This window comes from Aptenodytes patagonicus, chromosome 4 (genome assembly GCF_965638725.1).
Source record: "Aptenodytes patagonicus chromosome 4, bAptPat1.pri.cur, whole genome shotgun sequence".
In the NCBI taxonomy this organism is placed as follows: Eukaryota; Metazoa; Chordata; class Aves; order Sphenisciformes; family Spheniscidae; genus Aptenodytes; species Aptenodytes patagonicus.
Window position 1 is genome coordinate 53278014 of NC_134952.1, and position 18799 is coordinate 53296812.

At 37.1% G+C, this 18799-nt stretch overlaps 1 protein-coding gene across 6 annotated transcripts in view; it reads left to right on the plus strand.

The window, feature by feature from the left end:
• CCSER1 (coiled-coil serine rich protein 1) overlaps positions 1–18799 on the plus strand; it is a 755676-nt gene that overhangs the window by 589395 nt on the left and 147482 nt on the right. For 5 of the 6 annotated variants that reach the window (XM_076336760.1, XM_076336758.1, XM_076336763.1 and 2 more), the window contains one exon: positions 17685–17730. The exons of the other annotated variant lie outside the window; for it this stretch is intronic. In XM_076336760.1, the coding sequence (XP_076192875.1) occupies positions 17685–17730 (46 nt within the window). The remainder of the gene's footprint in view (positions 1–17684; positions 17731–18799) is intronic. 6 annotated transcript variants of the gene reach the window in all.

Below are 18799 nucleotides of genomic sequence, written 5' to 3' on the forward strand. Positions count from 1 at the left end.
ATAGCATTTTCATTTAGCTAATCCATGATCAAGCAGTCTTCCTCTTCTTTTCCCTTTCCTTTAGTTTCTTTGCTAAAACTTGCCTGGGGATTCATCAAATCTTAATTCACAATACAAATCTTAACTCTGCTCATTCCCTGAAGTGTAGCCCGTCATTGATTCTTTGTAGATCTGTCCTTTTGTGAAGTAATTGCATATCTTCTACCTCCTTTAATTCTCATGCTAGCCTGGGCATTTCCAGAGAGCACGATTCATAATTGTCCCCCTGAAAGACTAACATGCTCAAAAGGACCAGAGAGAAACAGCAGACTTGACTTTTTGGTTTGTTTTAAAACATACTCCACCATGTAAAAGCCATGTGCAGCCTGTGCAGTGTGTTAAGCCTATTACCTAGAGGTCTGTCCCAGGAAAAAAATTAAGAATATGCTTTGTCACTTAATTTTCAAAGCATGAATAATGTATCAGTGTCAATGAGATTACCAGTGCTTAAAAGCAAGTGGGCTTATGTCCTGCACCAGTGTGAAGGTTCTGAAAACATTTCTGTTCTTTTATGACAAAAACTAATCTCATAAATACAATTATTTTAAAAACTACTGGAAAACTTGAGTTGAAGGAGTTCTCCTGGCATTTCAAGCATACTTGGTTTCCTACGGGATATAGAAACACAGGAGTAAGGCCTTCTATGAAAAGCTGGTCATAACTAGAAATACAGCGTAGAGGATTCTGTTTGCTGTGTAATAACAAATAGGATGGTTTTGGTTAGTTAGCTGTTGGGGGGGGGAGGGGGTTGTTTGTTTTTTTAATCTACATGTTCTTTTGGCTCATAGAAGTCCTAGGAAGTGGCATCAGCATGAAAAGCCAGTTCTGCAGAGGCTGATATAAATCACACACACACACACACAAAAAAAATAAACTCATGCTGTTTAATGGAACCATTAAGGCTTTTCTTCAGTCTTGACACAATTTTGCATTCCATTCAATAGTAAGATTTCCGATAGCTTCCGTGGCATCTTATGTGCCTTAATATGGTTTAAGCATATAAAAGAAGCATATCTTATTTTTAAGCATTCAGAGCGTGGGTGTAATTAATAATGCTGCAAGAGCCTTTGTTCTCTCAAAATGTATTTGTCACTGAGACATCACCTTTCAAAGGTGAAGTGAACATGAATTGCTTAATGAAATAGTAATTTTTAGATAAGTCTCTCTATCCAAAAACGTTCTTTTGGAGTTCAGGAATAATAACTGGGCAAGGACCGTGATTTTATATAAATTATTGAAGTTAACACGTTATTGAAACTCTGAAGTGCAATATACTAGTATGTAACTTAGAGGACACTTTTGTAAAAAGTTAATTAGGTCACTTGCAAAAATAGATTATTAAAACACCATTAGTTTTTCCCGCACTTGACTGTCTGCTGTAGTAACAACTGTTTTTTCCATGTCAAATATTTGAATTTAAAGTGCTAAATTATTCTTTTATGTTCTTTTTTTTAAACAACAAAAAGTAGTTTATTTTTCAATAAGCTAAAAACCCCTAGAAAAAAAACCCCCACAAATTATTTCTCTTGGTCTCAACAGATGGCATAATCTGTTTACAAATGTAAATGCAGTCAGCAGTGTACATCACTAAAAGTGTAAATTTGTCTTTACCACTGTTCTACTCCTTTTGTGTTCAAATCAAAAAACAAGTCAAAACTCTTGTGATATAGAAACATTATTTTTAGCCATGTCTTAAAGTGTTTGTTAAAACTTATCTTTGTGAAACAACAACATCTGTTTGCTGCAGTTACTGCTGCTGCTGTTTCAAGAAGCGCTGCTGGGCTTGACCATTTGGGAATTTATTACATTTGTTGTGAAACCTGCCTTTCTGATTAACTGCTTATGTTCACTCCAGTTAGGATCTCTGGAGAGGCTTAAATGGGAATCTTTGTGTGATTTTTAGGCTCTTACAAGCAGGGAGCTAATGTGTAGCTGGTCTTTTACAATCTGAATTGCTGACCAATATGAAATGATCTGCCATTGTACAATCAATCACTTCACTACAGGGGAGAAAATAGCACTCTTTCTTCTCCCTCTTTGAAACCTGTAAGAGCTTGATCACAGAGTTGCTCTGGGTTTTCGTGTTCTTAAAAAAAAAAAAAAAAAAGTTGGGGCACAGCTCTTGTATAGGAAATAATACACCCCACACATATCTATCCTCTTTCCTCAAGGATTGCACATTGCCCATACTTAATGTGTGTTTAAAAAATTATTTACAAACATCAGTATGCTGTGACCATGTGTTTCCATCACATTGCTCACGCTACCCTAAATTCAGTATGTATGAGAACGTACTTAGGGGGGGCGATCACAGAGAAGTCTATGTAATCAGATGGATCATATAAAAAAGTGGGGAAAACAAGGTATTTTTCAAAATAATCTTTGAGAAGTGCTGGAAAGCTATATAATCCCTGCTACGTGGGTGAGTAGCAAGGGTAAATGTTTGAAATGCAGAAAATTTAAGTACGTGAAGACCATGGGAATTTACACTCTCATCCACTGCTGCCATCCAAGAGTGAAAATAAGCGTCAGCTTACTGACTTCAGATACTTCCAACGTGTGGCTGGATAATGGCTGTTATCAAAGGGTGCTAAAAACATTCTAGGTGCAACACAGAGCAAATGTGAGTCTCACTTCCATTTGTGACTGGAACTGGACAGTACAGATATACTCAAAATTACATGTAAAAAATATATGTTCAGAGTTCAGAACACTAGGGTGAATAAGGTCGTTTATATCTTGCCTGATCCCACTATCGTTTACCATAGCACTACTATACGCTTTGCCTTTTCCTCTGCGAATCAAAGCATTTGCATCTTACAGGTGGTATTTCAATATTGCATTCATTGCACTCTTCTTCATTTGTAACTGACTGCCATCTGGAATTTTCTTGCCTGGGAATCTCTAAGCACAGCATAGTTAATTAGTTTAACACTTTAGGACACATTCTTTGGACTCCCTTAAAAATAAATAATACTTTGTCTATTTGTGTTACATTTGATAGCAGGAAAAAGAGAACTGGCACTTCCTTCTCTTTCATTATCGTGATAAAGGTCAATTAAAAAAAAAACTTTAAAGCAAAGTTTGTTTCAGAGACCCCCAATCCAAATGTATCTATGTTTTATGGCAGGTGTTTCAGCAATTATTACTAATTGGAAAATTAGATGCCGTTGCTATAGCAGCATCTTTATTCACTAATTGGTTTTGGCACATTTTAACTAGCACTAGCTCAGCTAGGCACAAAGCTATTCAAATGAGACATGTGAAGGTTTGTGTGGAAATGGTGAGCCGGTGCTGTGAAGTCAGTACATTAACCTTCCACCTCTGTGGCCCTGGACACAAACCAAGTTCTCTCTGGGAGCACAAGCAAGACCTTGGTGGCCTCATCTGTGTTAGTAAAGCATAAGAAAACAGGAGATTGGGGAAATTCTGAGCTACAGTCCTTCAATTCTCATTCTTCATTTCTATTTTGACTGTATCGGTTGCTGCTGGGTCAAGAAACTCATGTGCTTTTCCCTTTCAGACTGCTTTGCAGCCGGCTTGATCTCCTCTCCAATTGCGAGTACATTGTTGCTTATATTTGGGTGGGTGATGTGTTTCTTTGCTGATCTCCAAAACCTTTGAACTTGTCTTTCCTTGACGTGTCTTGTGCTTTTTCCTTTGGTTCCCGCAGTGAATATTTGCTGGGGCTTGGGTCATTGAAGTTACCTCCATTTACAATGTAACATTTATTTTCTGGGCAATTTAGGTTTTCCTTTGTGTCTGCTTCACAGTAGGATGGAGCTCCACTGACATGCTGCAAACTGGAGGATTTTTATACTTTAGGCACCTTATTCCCTTCTTGAGCTTTGAAAGGTAGAGCTTGCTATGCAAAATTCTTCTTCTTCTTCTTTTTTTTTTTTTTTTTTCCTTCTCTACTTGACCTGGATTTTATGAAGATTTTGAAGTTCTGGAGGTTAGCAGTTTCAAATCTCCTTGCTCCCCCCTCCTCTACATTTTAGATGGCCTTCCCATCTGCCATTCCTTCTGTGACTTGTAGGTACCATGTGAAGGAGAGAGAAGGGTTGTTTAAGAGTAACTGTGGTTCCTTGACTGGTGTTACCTCTTCACCATCCATCCTCTGTCTTTTCTCTGTTACAGTCTTTTCGAGTTTCTGAAAAATAAGTTGAAGAGCTTCTCAAAGGAAGGATAGTGTGAAATATTTCCCTGCTATATGTCTGACTGAGGAAGGCACAGTGGCAGTGTGAGTGTGCACTGTATATTCTACTGGAGAAAAAGAATAGTCCAGTTTTGTAGGCTTGGGTACATAAGCCACATCGAGAACTTTCACTCTTGTGTGTTCACAAAGATTTTAAGTTACTCAAAGTACATTTAGAGCTGTGCCTCTTTTCACTGCAAGCTAATTATGTGTGTCAAAATACTGAAGTGCTGCATGCCATAAAATTGCTAATAATTTTTCATTCTCAAGTATGATTCTTAGTGGGTAGCAAAATAAATCATCTTAATCATATGGCTTTCACTTCAAAAAAAAACAATTCTAGGAAGGTGGGATCTCTATTTGGAGGTGTATCATTTGGGCAGTGGATGATCTGTAAATGAGGATTTGGTTTCTAAATGTGACATTAGTTATTATTAGTCACACCTTGGATTTGATTTCTAAATGCGACATTAGTTATTATTAGTCACGCCTTGGCAGCTTTTAAAATAGCTTTTGCAGTTATAATTTTTTGTTTCTTTGTTTACAATAGTTAAACTCTTGTTTTAATGAGATGTACCTCTGAGCACTTGTCAAGAGTATACAAGTTCTTTGGTGGGAAGACAAATACCCCATTGGTACTGTTGTGAGAAACTTTTGAGTTTTAATGCATAGAGCGTGTTCAAAATTAAAGGAGGGTTTTTTTTCCTTTGATTTCCCTTTAAATGTCAATTTAAATGTTTGTGAAATTGGGAGACAGAAAAAATGTGCCCTCAACCCCCAGACAAGCTGCTGCATGTATACTTCATGCTTCCTTCTTACTATAGTAGACGTTCTATAAAGGGAGAGGGGAAACACTTTGAAAACCCATGTTTGTCATTATCTTTACAGCTATCACTCTATGACAGTTTTGTCTGTCATCATTAGTTCTTAATAGCTGGTTTCCTTTCTTTGACAGGAACATAGCCTCAAGGCTGTGTAAAAAAGAAAAAAAAACAACCCCAGAATAATAAGGAAAAGTCACCATGACTCTCGCCGGTGATACAGAAAACAAACAGATGTTGCTATCATTTTTGTGGTACTTCTGAAAACTTTGGTACGGTATCAAATCCCATATGTATGTATGTATGTGTCTGTCTAACACTTCCCTCACCAAAAGACTCCTTGTAATATTTTGCCTTGTCATACAGGTTTGAATTCTACTGGTTCTCATAACCTCCTTTCCAATAGTTACTCTTTTTTCATATCTAATCTCGTCTGTTTTGTAGTAGAGCTAGATCCGTGATTTGGGAAGTTACGAAGTTTCAGTTAGAAGACTAGACACAGCTTGAATGTATGTCCAGCTGCACAAAGCTGTGTTAGATGTTGCTGTGAATCAGCTGTAATCAAATGAGAACTTCAAAGATCCCCAAACCTAAACCCAAAATGCCTTCAGCAGTTTGGAGTTCAAAGTAGAAATGTCACATTTTTATTTATGTGTTTATTAGAAGTAATTTCCACGCAGCTCCTAGCATCAGCCATCTGCTGTAGCTGAGATCATCTTGACTTTGGCGTTGTTATTGATTCTAATGAGAGAAGTAAATATTTAGTCCATCAACTTTCTACCTAGGTTTCTCCATTTCTTCTGTTTCCTCTTTTTTTCCCCCCACCCCTCCCACCTCTAGTTTTCTCTTGTTTTGTGCCTCATTGATGAAGCTACTTAGTAAAATAGATACCTATTTTTTTTCCTCGTAGCCTACTGTCCATTCAGTAAAAAGTTGGAATTTATTATGGCATATGCACTACTAGTAAATCTAATTATAGTAAGGAATTTTAATGCATCAAGTGGTAAAAAGACTTTTCCATATTGGGACTGCATAAAAATATTAGTTCAGTTGCAGAGTGTGGGAAGGAAGAAATGTTTGGAGCCAACTTAGAGCATGTGGCATAACAAAGCCTTTGTGTGAGGCATGCAGCATTGTATTCTTAGGGAAATATGCATTAACAAGTTGTCAGGGCATCTGATAAGGAACAAAGGCAAGGGACTGAGCTGCATTCAGAATGTTTTGTGTAGTTACAAGGCGTTCACTTGTTTTGAAAGCACTTTGGTATAAGAGGTTGGAAAAAATAGTGTTCAACTGATTATTTCTAGATGAATTTTGAGGAAGGGACAGGACTAAATGGAATAGAGAGAGTGTTTCTGGAAGGTGTGCCAGTCCTCACCAGTGAAGAAAGTACAAAATCAAGTAGCAACAGAAATATTCAGGTAGTAATAGCACCACACAGATTAGTAACAGAGTAATTCTCTGCAGCCATGTATAAGGTTGTATTGGTTTTTTTTCAATAAACTCCTTGAACAGCTAAGATGCTATTGAAACACTATGCTAAAAGGCTTCTGTAAAGAGATGATGGGTAGCCTGTATTACATGCCAGAAAAGGTGAAATACTATATTGCTCAGGTGGGCATAGGTCAAATTAACTTTTATTTATATATATATATATATACATATAACTACATGAAAACAAAGACAAGAAACAGTTAGCAAAGCTAAATCTAATAGCAAACTTCCATGACTGACCATCGGTTCAATAAAGAATCATACTTCATTGTATCAATTCAGAAGCTCAGATACTGAAAGAAGTGGATCAAACCATAAACACATCAATCAGGCTGTGGTTTAGATGTGGGAATCATAAAAAATTTTTGTGGTTTTAATTTGCCTGATGGGGTTTTTTTTTTCATTATTATTTGTAAGGTTCAACTTCCAAGACGTTCTTATCTACCTATTTTGAAAACAAAAAAGAAAGATTTTCTTTTGAAGGGAGAAGAATAGACAGGAAATGTAACTGTCTTCAGGAGCTGAGAAATTAAGACATTTGCTACCAGGCAGTTTGAAATTAAATTCTGAGAGCTTGTCACAATGCCTGTAAAATAAAAATCAAAATGAGATGCGTCCAGAGTCACGTCCCTTTTCTTGTATGGTATGTGTTTTATTTATATTTTAATTTGGTTTTGAAGCAAAGCTGAATCAACAGTCTGAAAAAAAAAAAAAGTCTTCTGTTTTGAAGGTGATACAAATTAACATGGAACTCAGCAGCAAAATCTTTTCTCAAATAATGGTTTGCTTCAGCTCTGGGGCATAAGAGGAGAGCTTGTGTCCAATCAATTTTTGATTTTTCTATTGAGCAAGGACAATAATGTTTTCCCCTCCCTGCCTCCCCCATCCCCACCCCCTTGTGGTAGTGTTTTGTTATAATGTGAGCATTTACCAGTTAGGTCCAGGAGTACTAACACAGTTTAGCGAGGGCCATCAAGCATTGATCCGATGGCAATTGCTTTCATACTGACTGAGATTTTTCTTGATGAAAACTAGATCTTCTAATAACCATTCCTTTTTTCCCTTGACAGTCAAGTCACCTTTTTCTTGTGTATAATCATGTGATTTCTTTTTTATAGACATGTATTTTTCAACTATAATCCTCATTTTGCTGATTGAGCCATCAAGTTAGTTTAATTAAGCAAAAAGTCACGTAAAAATTCTACTAGTTATTTGTGTTATGTTATTCATGTTATCTACTCATGTTATTTGTGGCAGATAAAATTAAAACTAGCTCAATTAAACAAGAACTTTTAAAAATCTTCTCATACAGCTTGAGGACTGAGAGTGCCTGACTTTGTGTGGACAATTAATATATAGAGAGAGCTCCATACTGTTTTTTGAGCTTACACAAGAAGAAATTACTTTGGGATGTGAAAGATTTCTAGTGACTTTTGGTCAGACCTGTAATATAATCACATCAAAACCTGCAGTGGTAATCGTGTTCATGGTGATTTGTACCAACTTCATATTCATCCCTTAAAAACAAGAAAATGAGTTTGTCTTGCTGGGATATTTCAAACAGAGACCATTACAGGAAGTAGTATACAGAACTGTGGAAGTATTTATTTAATGTGGCAAAGCAAATGTTGCAGGTCTGCGCTTTCTAAGCATGTGAATAGATTTGCAGTTTGCAACAGGGAGAAGAGTCCAGATTTCACACATTCATTGTTCATTGGCATATATTTCTTTTTAGCATTAATACTGTTTTTTATGAAAGCACAGGGAGGAGGGTTTTTAGAAATAAATGAGCTCTAGTGGAAATATGAGCTGGAAAGGTAGCAGTAAGCGTGTGCTCCAGCATTAGGTTCTGACTCTAAAATTGGAATGTGAATCCCTAGGCATTCAGTTTAAATTTATACAAACATTTACTGCAGTGTTATATTTGATCTAGATATAATCTCTGCCCTTCTCTATATTGAATTTTTAATTTAGGGGTGATTAAGTCAGAAGTCATTGTTGACACCTCGCTTTGAGCAGGAGGGGGAACTAGGTGACCAGCTGAGTTCTAGGTCTCTTCCAAACAGAATGGTGCTGATTCTGTGATAATCAGTCAATAGGATGTGCATACATCTACACTGTATGTATTTTTTGAAGTGTTACTTGTATGTTCTGAACACACTTTGCATATATATATATGAAGACAGAGACTTGCATAGACAGAAGCAACAGCAGCTAAAACTGGGAAGCAAAAAGAATCAACTTCACAAACAGAATCATTTGCCTTTTTGGCTCACTTTGAATCTAATGAAGAAGTTTTCCTATGGTTGAAGCAGAGAGTAACTTAGGAATAAATAAGCCCAGTCTTCAAAAAACCCCTGTGTAGGCATGTCTCAGAATCACTATGTGTATTCCTGAACAATACCAGATTCACCCACAGGGGTTGCTTCCAGCCAAATGGTTCACATCAGAAATGGCATCCACCCCACTTGGAAAGTTAACGCACTCTGAGAGGCGGCGAGGTACCCGTTGCTCTTTAAGCCATCCACAGTCCTGTACTAAATGTAATACCAGCAAAAAAAGTGTTTTTCTGACATTAATAAAACTTAAATGGTGCTTCTTTTATTTGTCTGGGACACACTGTCTAATGTATGTGACAATTTATTGCATAGAAGTCTTCTAATTGTCCTTAATATATATGCCAAATTGACTTGCTATGTAATGCAATGAATTCCTTTTTTTGGTGGTTGTTTTTAATGGGATCTTTTATGTGTGCCAAACAATGGCTGAACAATCACTTTGCAGAACTGGATATTATAGTTATGAACCAGCTACAAGCAGACAAAAAGTGGCCATTCGTAGAAAAATTAGTGCAAGTAAGTGGACCTAAATACATGGTATCAGCCTGGATCAGACTCTCAGCAGAAGGGTGGCTCTTGGCAGGAACAGGGGGCTGATGAGAACGAGAGAAGCGGTGGAAGTTGACTAAGTACTGAGGCTGCCCAGCAGTTTCCGTCTGGATTTCCAATGCACAGCCCTAAAATAGAAACACTTTTACTGAACAGTTAATATGCTCTAAATGAAAGATGTCGTAGGCAAGAGCGCCTAAGAGGCCTGTAAGACCAAGTTAATGAGAGATTTCAGTGAGCAAAGCAGGGTGGCTTTAAAACAACTTGTACAAGCTTGAAGGCAGGGATAGCTAAATTCAAATTCTCTTAAGTCAAGTCCCCTGAAAGGATAAAGAATCGGACAGGTCATAAAGTGATTAAGAAAGTGACGTAACAACATCTCTAGTGTGAATGAGATGTCTGCAAATGAGTTAATATTTTCCTATTTCGTGGGGTTTTTTATTATGTTTACAAATTTTTTTTTTAAATGGAAGAACAGTATTTCAGCAGATGTTGAAGCATGCAAGAAATCACAATTTATAAGAAATTTCTACCGAAGCAATTTGAGCAGATTGTTGTTGCTAGTAAAATAGCTGCGAGGAAGCATCCAATTAACAAATGCAAGCTAGCTATACAGAAACATTAGTTGGATTATCCATTTGAAACAATTATCCTATTGCTATCACATAAGGGACTGTAGGTACCCAGAAAGACTGTTACTGCCTTGTCTGACTGTATCTAGATGTAACATAATATGTATAGTTTGGCCTTATGAGATAGCAATCCAAACTGTGGTGTGAAAGTGTATTTTAGGATCTTTCACTTATATGTGGAAGCAGATTGCTGAAAAGTGCATGTAAATGTTGATTCAGAGTTGAAAATGTGCCAAGAGACTGCTAGTAAAATATTTACTGATAACTTTAAGATGGAAATATGTCTTCCTTATTGAGCTATAACTTCAGTTTGGAAGATATTTGGAGAAGGAACATATTTATATTAATGTAACTATAGACTATGGAACCGCATTTGCTCTTGAGTCTATTTTCTTTTAGTAATTTTGTTCATGCCTGGCATAGCTTTAAAAAAAGAAAATAAATATGTGTGATTGTTGTGCTATCATCTTCAATTGCACATAGCTTTAAATATTTTGGAATTGTATGAAGGTTTTGCAGTATTTCAGGCCACCATAGGAACAAAAAATATTTTTTCTTCTTTCTTTGTTTAAGGTAAAACACATTGCAATCTGAAATCTAATAAAGGAAAAAGACACAAATGATAAGCAGTTTTTCATCAGAGGGATTGTAAAGACTGAATGTTGGCTGTTAAAGTTGGATAATGCTATAAAAGAGATTAAGTTGTAAACAATTGCTTGTGAAAAGTAGTGGCGTTTTTGTTTGCTTGGGGTTTTTTTAGCATTTTCTAATCCCATCTTTCCAAAAGGAATAAAAATTCCTGTTCTGCTTGAGTTTTGCTTTAAAGCCCTGGTCCTCCTCTTTAATACTACTACTTTGACTACAATTTTTCATTTATATTTATGCGGATGATTATTCTTCCAAAGTATCACACTCTCCTCCTCTCTGTATTCAAATGATCATTTCTTCAACTTGTCAAAATGAGCCTGAAGGATGGATGAATTCTACGTAAGTAGAAATGGTCTTAGCAATTTAAAATTTTAAATGGGAAGTTTTTAAAATGAGAAATGGAGCAAAGGCTAAAAGGCAGTATATGAATTTCAGATAGAAAACAGGGCAGAGCTATCCTAACAAACATAGTCCCATTGAACCAGCTCACACAAAAATAGGTGGTTTGACAAAGAGCAGGGTTTTTCATCAAAACGATAAAAATCTTAAAATGAGTGAATTTCCATGGCCTGAAATGAAGAAACCTACAGCCGGCATCTCAGGCATTTATGGAAGAATTAGTGGTGGGACATTAGTACCAAGGTGAAGAGTTGAGCAGGGACTCACATGCTAAAATCAGCTGTTACAACCTGCTTTCTAAATGCAGTTGGAAGAGGCAATACTTATGTCAAGGGGGCCATGGATCATATTAAGTAAGGAGGAGATACTGGAGAGCTAGATAGGTCTTCAGTTGTGCAAGGGCTTTTGAGGTGTTTGTGCTCAGGATGGTTGAGTGTGCACAGTGAAATCCAGTGATCAAGAAGGTATTAATGAGTAAGTTTCTTGCACCAAAACTGAAACTTTGGAGAAAGGACATAAACTTTGGTAAAAGTCTGCATGTTTTAGAATATGGTGGCACCATGATATCTGGAGACATGCTAATGTCATTATATTGAATTAAATATTTTTTTTTTTAGAACCATTTAAGAGTGAAATTGCATTGAGAAAGTAGTACATCTAAGTCAGCCTTTACTGAACGCAGTAGCGGCATGCTACTCTCTGCATCATTTCATTGTTATACTCAACCAGTGAAGTACTGTGTGATGCAAGTGAAAGCTATTGTATTAGAGCACGGTTTCCCATTTTAATATTTGCTCTGTTCATGAAAGTAATTCATTCTGCCCTTACAGGAGAATGTGGTCATGATCCAGCAAGTCTCTGGGCAATCTTATGCGTCAGTGGTATTATGCCATTGTGTATTGACAAGGAATTATCGTTCAGAACTCTTGTGAGATCGGTTGAACGTTTCTTATGCGGTAATAACTAAGACTGTGCTTTTTATTCTTAGTGGTGCTCTGAAATATTCTGAGGTATCAGTCTCATTTCTATGGTAATAAAAAGGTATACGTTCAGTTCCAAAGCTTATGTCAAAGAATTATGCACTTTGTCTAGGGAAAATTGCCTACCATGAGTAGCTTCTTTAAAAATCATAATCTGGGGCTAGGTGGGGTTGGTTTTGGAGTTTTGTTTTTGGTTTTTTAATCAGTGCCTTTTTAACCATGTAATAGGTAGGTTTTGTGCTCTAAGAGAAAAGAACATTTATTGGAAAAACATTCTTTTGATGGGTAGTGAGCTCTCTTTTATTTTCTTCTGGCATTGATTGGTCTGTGTCAATACACATCTTTGGAGATTCCTCATAGAAAGGGACACAAAAAGAACAGCAATATTTGTGTAGTTATGCTGCAGAGGGGGTATTCAGTTCAACTGAATTGATTTCATCATTTCATATATTGCAGTATTCAGACTTCCAAGTTGCTCAAGGTGAACCCGGAGGACTTCAGTCACTGTATACAGTTAACAGCAGATGAACTCATAACTTTAGAGTTCAGAGAGATGTAGGAAATGTATGCAATTGCTAAAGTATTTTTGCTGAAAGGCTTCGTTTGAACCGCAAACTAATACATACTTGGATGTTTTGCTTCATTGAACAGGTTGCATTATGAACTGTTTTCATTCGGACTTCCTTGCTGCTGTTGTCCCAGAATAGCTACAGTCACAAATATTTAGGCTGGCTGGTGTTTATGGTCATTACTTTAAAAAATTGACAGTAACTGATTTTGTTCAATGTGAGGATGTGAAAAATAAAATAACTGTGGGAACTAAATGCAAGATTCCCTGGCTGAGTTCATTGGAGCTTCCAGTGAATACTTAACTGTGACTTCTGACAGAAACTGTGTCATACTCTCACCTTGACAAGGTTAAAAATTGATAGTGTTTTCAAAAAGAACTTGAGTTTTGCAATGTTCTGATTGCATTTCTGAAAGCTAAGTGAAAAGAAATTATAAATGACTGACTGAAGGAATGTAAACAGAACAACAGTGTATCTGCTTGTCTGGTGCATAAAATCCACGTTCACATTAGGGATGTCTTGGGTAATCAAACATTCCTGCATTAACAATGAGGGGATGCTAAGGATATGTTATATGGAGGCAGAAAAGATAAAATAAAAGCCTCTCTCTTATTTTTTCCTCGTGAGGAACAGGGACTGTAGCACTGAATTGCATGGCGCAGGAACATATAGAAAAATTAGTTGTTGCCCTGCTTTCAAAGGGAACATACCTCCTAGGGTATCTATCCTAAGCGTGAGTTAACTAGCTGATTAGTGCTTAGTCCAGCATCTGATGCTATGGTAATATTAAATAAATTAATATGGTTGCACAGACCTCTTTGCACAGACTTTTTAGGCCTTTTTTTTTTTTTTTTTTTTTTTTTTTTTTTTAAATTCCAAAAAGTGTGTGAATGTGTCTTGCATCTACAGATAGAAGATGCTGACTGGTTTAGCAGCTCAATCCTAGAGGATGAGCTCTGGCCCTCCCAAGACAAGCGGGCCAGCAAGCACTTTGGACTGAAATCTCAATACTTGTTTTTTTTGTGCCACAAGAGGCAAGAAGTAGGCAGGAATCAAGACCCGAGCAGGTGCATTTTCTTGTCATACTGTGTTCATGTGCAAAGCAGCCCTAAAAACTGTATTTCCCTCATCGGTCCATTGAATACGGCAGGAGTTATAAATGAGGTATCCTGACAACTTCACTTTTAGAGGCTTCTCGATCTTGATCGATTCTTTCTCGGCTGCTGAGCTCTGACTTTTCAGGTACTGATGGCTGTTTTCTCCTCACCTGTGTATTCAAAGGTGAAATGTAGGGGCTGTCCATTTTTAGACCTTTCCTCCAGAAAGGTCTCTGATCACAAACAGCAACTTTTTTTTCGGCTTCCTTACACTGGCACATCAATTGGCTGATGAGGAAATGTAACCTACTGCGCTCATTAGACTATTTTGGTATTTTTTGGAAGCATAATGTATGTAGTAATATCAATAATATAATTTTTAAAATTTATTCCATGAAATGAATTAGCAGAGAGATTTATTTATGTATCTTAAGTCAAACTGGAGTTGAAAAGGAAAAGGTAAAAAACACAATCATTGTGAAAACTTTTTTCCTGCTTCTCATCAGTGACAGCATGGACTTGCTGGGATTTTAGCATTAAAAAATTAAGTGACATTGAGCTGGTATAGGCAGAGTGATCAACCAAAAAAAATATGTTTGCACAGTGATCCCAAGATGCTGAATCTGCACCTAAGTTCTGTGCATTTACATAATAAACGTTTAGAAAATGCCATCGTTAGCATGTTTTATGTACCCTCTAAAAGAACTTCAGAGCATTTTAAATGAAAATTAGTTACATACATTTAAAATGTATGGAAATGCTTAACATACATCAGTGTCCTATGGTGAGCCTAATGCCTCCGACAGTATTTAAAGACAAATCCAAATTCAAACTTTGCTGTATACTAAGAGCAATATTTTGAGAGATACTATTCTGTAAGTGATCTCTTAGTTAAAATTACGCAGCAAAAAGGTAGGGAAGGGTTAGCCATTTACAAGCTTCAGATGAGTGTGCTAACTTTTATAAATCATTAACTTAGCAACTACAAGGTAATTAGTCATCTACAATGCCTGTACATTATTAATAGCGTTATTTTATCCCTGTGTAAGGCTCTACATTTCTAGGAATCGCAGGGCACTTTGAAAACTTAATACGGTATTACCACTGAAGCTGTCATGGAGGCCTAGACACCTTTAGGATTAAGTGTTACACCACACAGAGAGGACAGAAAAAAAAGCTACATGTGATTAAAACTGTGGAACTACTAGGAGTTCCAGCAGAGCCTGGATTTTCCACAGACAATGCCTGAAACTTGGCTTAGTTTTGAAAAATGCTCCTTATCATTGTGCCAGATGATACCAAAGGATAACATTTATTTCTGGAGTATGAGGGGAAAAAAGGAAAGGAAGGCCTGGTTAAAAGATAGACATATATCCTTTTCCCCCCGGAAGGCCATTCACTCTGGAAATCAGAAACATGAAAAAGTAATGCAGTCAAATTCATTGGCATCTTGCTTTTCAAAGGAGTATTATGTCATTAGAAATACATTACTTAATTGGTGTCAGTAGTGATAATAGTAACTAACAATGAATAATTAAATTCCCAGTTCTTTCGTTGTGTAAGTTGAGGCTGTTTAAATGGTTTTTTTGCTTCATGAGGGGAAAAAATGTAGATGCTACATACTCAAAGCATAGAAAAAAAGTACTTTTGGCTAAATAAGCAAGCAGCCAGCTAACCATTGTCAGGCCAATATTTGTGCTTTTTGTTTTTATATATGGTTTCACAAATCATTTCAATGTCTTTAAATGATGAATTGAAAACTTAGTTTTAGGAGGTACCTTAATATAAGGTATCACTGCGTACCTTAGCTTTACTAAAAGCTGCCTCTAAGTAAAGCAGAATAGCATATAGTTGGCAGAATGGGGAGGCTCTGGTACTGCTCTTGTGCAATGTCTATTCTTCAATACTTCTTGCTTTGCCTTAGATGAATACGTATATTCTTAGTATTTCAAATAACTGTATTTCCAGGAAGCACTGGAAATAATTGGTAAAGCCTCAGTAGTTACTGAAGAACTAGTTTAAGTGCCAAATGTACAACTAGATTTGCTACCCAGACCAACTTGTCCATTGGTTACTTTGAGAAGTTAGCTGGAACTAAAGGTGGACTTCGAGAAGTTAGCTGGAGCTAAGGGTGGACTTTGGCAGTACTGAAATAACTCCACAAATAACTGTGGGGTTGGGGGATAGTGCACTTGCAGAGCACTGCCTGCCCTGGAGGAAAGGGCTTTGAGCACTCTGCCTGCTTGCACTGTTTTGCTGGTAAATAGGGGAGCTTACTGCCTTTTCCTGGCAGCATATGCAACCTTGGAAACAAAGGAGGGCAGCTAGTGGGTTTTTGCTGCCCCAACACAAGTTAACGCCAGCTTGCCCCCTTGGCTACTTGTTGCGGTGGCTGTGACCTCTTACTACAGTTGCAGGAGAGAGTTAGTCTCGGAGTGACAACCTTGGGGCATAGTGAGACAAATGGCTTCTGCAGAGCTACCCAGCACTGCATGTGGCCACAGCGTAGCAAGCTGTGGTTCAGCAGCACAGCCACAGCATCTGAAGTGATGAATAATCCTAATTATTCTGGTTTTCCTTAAATAAAGTGGTATGGGAGCAGTGGTGTAAAGATGGTTTCTTTGTGGGGCTTTCCAGATGTGTATATATATGCTTCACTCTTCCTAGGTAAAGGAAAACAGAATTTTACAAGACCTGAAAGAGAAAATGATCTCAAAGAAAAAACACCTAGCACTATCTAAATGCCTGGTAAATCAGTTCCCAGCCTTGAATTCAAAAAGATGGTGGAAGTCAAAATTATTTCAAAGGAAGTCAAGCTCCACACAAGTCTCCTAAGTTTCAGGTGTTTGGGGTTTGTTTTTTTTTAAGGCAATAAGTGCAATCTTGAATATTACTGTAATTAGTCATCCTTGACCACCCAGTCCAACTGATCAGTGTGCCCTTTTACATTGGGAAGGAGGATGCAGTCTTGGACACAAACTCAAAGCAAAGCTCTGATTCATGATCTAGATTCAGAATGAGACAACATAGTTTGTTTTAACACTGCTCTTCAAGTTTTTTTACACTAGAGTTTCTCTTTACCTAGTCATCCTCTTAATCTCTGTTAGCTTGTTTTTCTGGGTTTGGGTTTTTTTGGGGGGATGGACAGAGTAGGGATAGGGGATCACATTGGGAAGAGGCTTGCCTACAGATACCAACCGGTATGACTTGCTTGGCATTTGATTCATATTTTCTTCACGTGCACAGTTGGTATGAGATGTGTGGTAATTGCTGGCATAATGCACAAAAGATGAAGCACTCTACTGAAGGAGCATACTGCGTATATTGATCGGGGATTTAATAAAGCTGCTTCCTATTAGCTGTCATCAAACTGACCCAGTGAGGACTTGTTAAAGAATTTTGGAGAGAAGATGAGGAGGAAGTGGCAGGAACCAAACTGTACTGCACTTGCTGTCCTTCCTACCTGTTTGAAATGTATTTTACCTTCAAACAGTGACAGTATCAGCTAAGACATTGGTGTAATTGAGCCTTCTTACTTTTGTAAAGGAATTCATTTTAATATATACTCTGTACGTTGTCCTTTCCATCAGATTTAATTTCTGACAAGCGTGAGCATGCCTGTCTTATGCTGATACTTTTTTTTTTCTGTCTTCTTTCTTTCTCTCTCTTTTTTCTCTTTTTGGTTCATTGTGTCTGCTGATGGGTGGATTACTCATAGAACATTCCCCACTATAATTTATGTTTATCTGAAAATAGGAACTGCAGTTCTTCAGTAATAACAAGCTCCTCTATCTAAACAGTCTCTATTTAGTTTCACTGCCTTCATTTTCTTCATGTCTTGTCCTTTTTTTCATTTGCTGCTGCTGTTAATCTGACATCCTTTGCTCCAAAAAAAAAAAAAAATGTGTTTTATTTACAGGGCACAGCATTTGGAAGTGCTCCTGTACCTTCTCGCAGGCAATTATGTGAGTCTCTTAAATTCCGCTCTGTGTTGTAAAGATGACTATGTGTTCATGTGCTGTAGCATGGCATGCCGATATAGAGTTAATGCCCTGAGGTCAATATTCAACCGCTGGTGTTGTATATTGCCTGTAACGTGTTTGTAGCTAACAGCTTCTATTGACCCCTTCTTTATTTCTTTGTTGTGTTTTGTTCAACACATCATAAATTGGGGCTGCGCTGTGCACTATAGAGTTGCAAGAAGGGAAGAAAATGCCATAATGACTCAAAGTCTGGAGGGGAATAATAATAATATCCTCAGATGATGTGTTCAACATATTAATAAGTAGCATTGTTAAAACTAAAGAATCTTTCTTTCCTATTTTTCAAATTAATCTTTCCATTGTGCAAACAACAAAAAAATCTGGATCTCAAAAAATTAAGAAATGGAAAAATCAAACAATATGGTGTAAGGCAGATGTTACTGAGACCAGCTGAATTTCTTATAAGATTTTTCTTCTAATTATTTTGAAGAACAAGTCCATCCCCTGAGTTGGGGAGGAAAGGGAACTTTTATAGAGGGATCTTATTCCTTTTTTTTTTTTTCTTAAATCCATTGGGAATATTGACAATAGATAATACTTCTTTTACATTTAAAAAAAATTCCCTGTTGTCCACCCAAAAGCCAAGAAATCACAAACATAATGTGCTATATATTTTTCTTAAAAAAGAAGAGAAAGGCTTACATTCTAATTCAAGATGATCTCTCTGCTGCTTTAACAGTGTGCGCGTGTGAGTGTGTATATTGAATACATAGATTCTCAGAACACCATCAGACTTTGAGATGAGGACTTTCTTACGTTCCTTGAGTCTTTCTGTCTCTCTCCTCCTACCTTGAGTTAAATGTCCATCCTAAAGACATTGGTGTCTTCCATATGCATATAATAAGCTACAGCCATGCACTGCATTATTATAATTACTATGCACTGCATCACACCGCTGAATGTCAAATAGATTCATCATAATATAACATTACAGGCTTATTCATAAAATACAGTGCAGTTCAAACGATGCTTCATTGTTGGCAGTCTTGAA